The sequence below is a fragment of the Colobus angolensis genome, unplaced genomic scaffold (assembly GCF_000951035.1).
Source record: "Colobus angolensis palliatus isolate OR3802 unplaced genomic scaffold, Cang.pa_1.0 Scaffold38, whole genome shotgun sequence".
Taxonomy (NCBI): Eukaryota; Metazoa; Chordata; class Mammalia; order Primates; family Cercopithecidae; genus Colobus; species Colobus angolensis.
The window spans coordinates 7,938,504-7,942,906 of record NW_012117154.1 but is presented as its reverse complement, the minus strand read 5'-3'; the positions used below and the strand labels follow the sequence as shown (position 1 = coordinate 7,942,906).

Sequence of the window (4,403 nt, the reverse complement as noted above, 5' to 3'; positions counted from 1 at the left end):
CGAAGGCCAGCAGGTAGGAACGAGCCTGGCTGCTGGGGGAATGGAGGGAGGCCAAGAGCACAGTAAGGGGTGGAGGCCGGGGTTGGGGACCGGACCATGCAGGGTCTTGTGGGGTGTACAGCAAGGGCTTGGGTTTTGCTGGGGGCAGTGGGAGGCATGGAAAGAGCCTTGTGGTTTTGTTGGTGAACTCCTGCCCACAGGCACCCCATTCCCTTACGGCCAGCTCCCTTCCAGCCAGCTTGGCCAACACTTCAGGCACCAGGCACACGAACGCCCCAAACAAATGCCCCCACTGACAAGCATCTCGAAACCACAGGTTTTAATTTCCAGGCACATGATGGCTGGCGTCCCCACAAACACAGGGCTGTGTCTACAGCCGAGGACTGACAAGACGTGGCACTGTCCCCTTCTTGGTCCCAGCCGGCCGGCTTCCAGGGCTGAGGGAGGCGGTGTCTTTCTTGGCGCCCTCCCATCAGAGCTGCGTGTCCCGGCCGTCCAGGGTCAGGAGGGGAAGGGGGCCGCCTCGGCCAGCGGGCGGGCCATGCTCTGGATGGCCCACTGCAGGATGCCGTCAAAGGTGTGCTGCGGGACAGAGCAACTATGAGAACCTCCAGGGGCGCCCCACCATGGCCACAGAATCATCCAACCTTCCCTCGAATTCAAAGGAGGGGAAACTGAGGCCCGAGGCCCCATGGCACAGGCCCGTCTGGGTAGGACCCCGTCCTGTGCACTTCACCGAATTCCATCCAAAGTGGAGAAACTGAGGCCCAAGGCCCCATGGCACAGGCCAGAGGAGGACCCCGTCCTGTGCATTTCACCACATCCTGTAAGCCCAGGGCACAGCCCCATGGCAGTTCATGGCAGTTCTGCCTCCTCGGGTGGCTCCTTCGGGGTCGGGGGTCAGGGCCGGCTGCTTCTCATTCTGTTCAGGAGCCTCATGTTACCCACAGGATGTTCCCACAGGCCCCACAATGCCAGCAGAATAAGGCCGCCACCCTGGAGAGGCTGTAAACCTGACCCTTATTTCTCCAGCTATATCCGGGGACCCGGTCCAGAGGGGCAGCTCCATTACCCAGCGCTGGGTCCCCTGGCCCGCTCTCAGGCCCTGGGGCTCTACAGACATCTGCACGGTCAGGGTGTGTGGGGCATGGCCACTGCACAGGGCAGGACCCCTGCTCCATAGTCAGCTGGGACCCCCAGGTGCCACGCCAGACACGGGAGAACCTGTGGAGGCTGGAGGAGCTTATCCTCTTGCCAAAAACAGACAGAGGCTTTAAAAGTCACATTTTGCCCACAGATTCTGCCTGCCCATCTTAGCATAGACAGGCCTGAGTTGGGAGGGGCAAGCAACTCTCAGAGGAACGGGGCCCGGGACCCCCGCACTCCCACACCCCACCCTCCCTGGGAAGGTGGATCTTGAGCCTGGTGCTGGAGCCTTGCTGCCAGGGTCCAGGCCCTTGGGCAAGGGGCCGTGTAGAAGCTGTTGTCGGGGAGGGGCTGGGGGTGCTCAGCAGCACTGGGCTTCTGCCAGGGCAGGGGCAGGGGGGGCTCCTGTTGGGGGGTGCCAGGGACTCAGCAGCATTGAGGCTCCTGTGGGGGGCTGGGGGTCTCCTGTGGGGGGATGCCAGGGACTCAGCAGCACTGGGGCTCCCGGTTGGTGGCGCAGGGACAGCCTGAGTTTCCATGGCTCAGGAGCAGCGGGGGTTGGCAGTGCCCAGAGTGGGGGGCCTGGGTGCCAGCTGAGGCAGGGGAGGGGGAGTGGAGGAGCAGCAGGTGCAGCCGAGGCCAGGGGAGGCATTACCTCGCTCAGAAGGGACTCCAGGTCATCCCTGTGCAGAGTGGGCTCCTGACTGGCAGTGTCATCCTGGAACCCGGGAAAGAGAAGAAGTCAACCCAACTCTCACAGCCCTGGTGGGGACACAGAGGCCGCAGGGCCTAGGGGCCGCGGCGGTATTTCCTCCCCACACTGAGATGGGAATTCTTACACCCAGCTCCACTGGGGGTGGGGGCACAGGGCTACGTGGGCATGATGGGGCTGGGGCTGCCTGCCCAGGGTCCTACTCACTGCCCATGGCCAGCTGCCCACGGCCCCCAGACAGCCTCCACAGTGTGTGGCCTCCTGGGGAAAACAAAGGGGCTCAGGGAACCAGCAAGGAAGTCCCACTCTGAGAGGGGAAGTCTGAGGCCCAGAGAGGAAAGTGCCTGGTCCATGCCACCCCCGCCCCTGACAAGCACCACCAGGGCCAGCCCACGCCATGGGTGAGCGGCCAGAGTGGGGGAAGTTCCCCAGGCAGGCACCCCCAGCAAAGAGGAGACCATATTAAATTGAACCCTGTGGAACTGCCCATTGGTAGCCCCAGACAGCCACATCCCAGCTCCTCCACTCGGGTAAACACTGGCGCTACAAGGCCCTCTAGCCCTGCGTGGCTGAGGGAGGGGCTGTCCAGTCTGGAGGGGGAAGCCCCTGGATGCTCCCTGGTCCTAAGGATGCTGCCAGTGGGTGGGAGACCTGCTCAGGACGGGGTCTGGGGGCACACCCAACCACCCTGGGGGAAGGGGGCAGGCTGGGGAGGGGCCAAGGCCAGCCAGAACTTTTCCTCTAACATGGCGTTACATTTCACACCACAATGAGAACAAAGAGGCCTCTGCTGTTCAAAAACAGAACCCAGTAGGTTAATGACGAGGTACACGCTGCAGGAGCAGCTGCAAGAAAGCTGCCTGGGGTTGGGGAGGGGCATCTGCATAGGCCTGGCTGGGCCCTGACTCCAGGTGGGTGGTGTGAGGAAGGAGGCTTCTAGAAGGAAGGGGACAGTGACAGCTGTGGGCCACGCCACTGTTCCACAAAAGCCCCAAGGGCAGGGCTTGGTCTGAGGCTTGTGCCATGCCAGGCCAGAGCCTGCATGCCGGGGCAGCCTGTCACGTGCCCGGGGAGTACCACGCTGGGGCAGGCTGTCATCCTCCTGGGGAGCATCATACTGGGGCAGGCTGTCACCTGCCCAGGGAGCACCATGCTGGGGCAGGGTGTCACCTGCCCAGGGAGTACCATGCCAGGGTGGCCCGTCACCCGCCTGGGAGTACCACACCGGGGTGGCCCATCACCACACGGTGTATATGGGGTGGAGGCAGAGCTGGGAAAGTGCGTAGACCAGTGGAGCAGATGGGACATGTAATCACCCCAGGATCCCTAAAGGCTCCTTGGTGGCTGGGATGTGCTCAGGAGGCCTCTGCTGGGGACAGTCGGGGCAAGAGGCCACCACCCCTAGAGGCTCCTGCAGCAGTGACTCAGCCAGGCCACCCCAGCAGTCAGGGGTCCCCCCACCACCTGGGGCCTGTCTGACAGCAGAGCAGGAGGAAACGAAGAGCTGCTGGCTGGACCCAGGGTTGCTTTGCCTCTCTGAGAGGCTCCGGCCACACAGTGGGGTGGATCCTGGCCCCAGGGAGGACTGCGGGTGAGACAGCCTGGAGGGGTCAGACGGGGTGGCATTTGCTGCTGCAGGCCTGGCACTCCTGCTCTCCCCTCACCCCACCAGGGCACCCTGGTGAGACTCTCAGGCCTGTGCTGTGAGGCGGCCACACAACCAACCGTGATGTCAGTCACCAACCCTGGAGGGAGCTTCCTTTTAACTATATTTAAGTTGCCAAAAAGAATTAGGTTTAAAGGGAAATTATTGTCTACAGATAATGAGCACATGGTCAGTGCGTATGGTGCAAACCCTCGAAGCTGGCACCCAGGATTTGCCCTGAGATGTGCTCCCCCCACCCCAACCCGAGGGGTCCCCCACCCCCACCACCAGCACTCATGGAGGGTTCCTGTGGCACTGACCTTGGCAGGCCCGGGGGCCAGGTGGGCTGGGCTGGGGGCCAGCACCCCCTCCACAGGGGCTGGGGTCATGTCTCCTGAGCAGGATCTGCAGCGCAGGCCCGTCCTGCAGCAGAGGATGAGGGGCTGCCAGGCTTGGGGGTAGCAGGAGTGCCACCTCCGGGGTATGGAGTGTGGGGTGCTGGGAGGTGGTGTTGGGTGTGGGGTGTGGGCATGGGTGGTGAGTGGGGGATGGGGTGTGGGATGTGAGGAAGGGGTGTGGGTGTGGGTGGAGAGTGGGAGTGGTGGGTCTGGGTGGGGTGTAGGGTGTGGGATGGGTGTAGGGTATGGGTGGGAGTGTGGGGTGGGAATGGGGTGCAGGCTGTCAGTAGGGGCTATGGGGTGGGAGTGGGAGGTGTGGGGTGTCGGGTGGGGTGTGGCTGTGGGGTGTGGGTGAGGTGCAGGATATGAGGTGGGGTGTAGGGTGTGGGTGGGAGTATAGTGGCATGTGACTGTGGAGTGTAGGGTGTGGGTATGGTGTGTGGGGTATAGGATGTGGGTTTGAAGTGTGGGATGTGGGTGTCGGGTGTGGGTGCAGGGTGGG

The 4,403-nt window shown here is 63.1% G+C and overlaps 1 protein-coding gene across 1 annotated transcript in view; it reads right to left on the bottom strand.

Annotated features, from left to right (window-relative positions):
• Positions 1 to 501: 501 nt before the first annotated feature.
• Positions 502 to 4,403, bottom strand: part of AIRE (autoimmune regulator) — a 15,440-nt gene continuing 11,538 nt past the window's right edge. Inside the window, exons 12-14 of the mRNA XM_011954231.1 lie at positions 3,824 to 3,926; positions 1,802 to 1,864; positions 502 to 582 (exon numbers count right to left, since the gene is read on the bottom strand). Coding sequence (XP_011809621.1) covers positions 502 to 582; positions 1,802 to 1,864; positions 3,824 to 3,926 — 247 coding nt within the window. The remainder of the gene's footprint in view (positions 583 to 1,801; positions 1,865 to 3,823; positions 3,927 to 4,403) is intronic.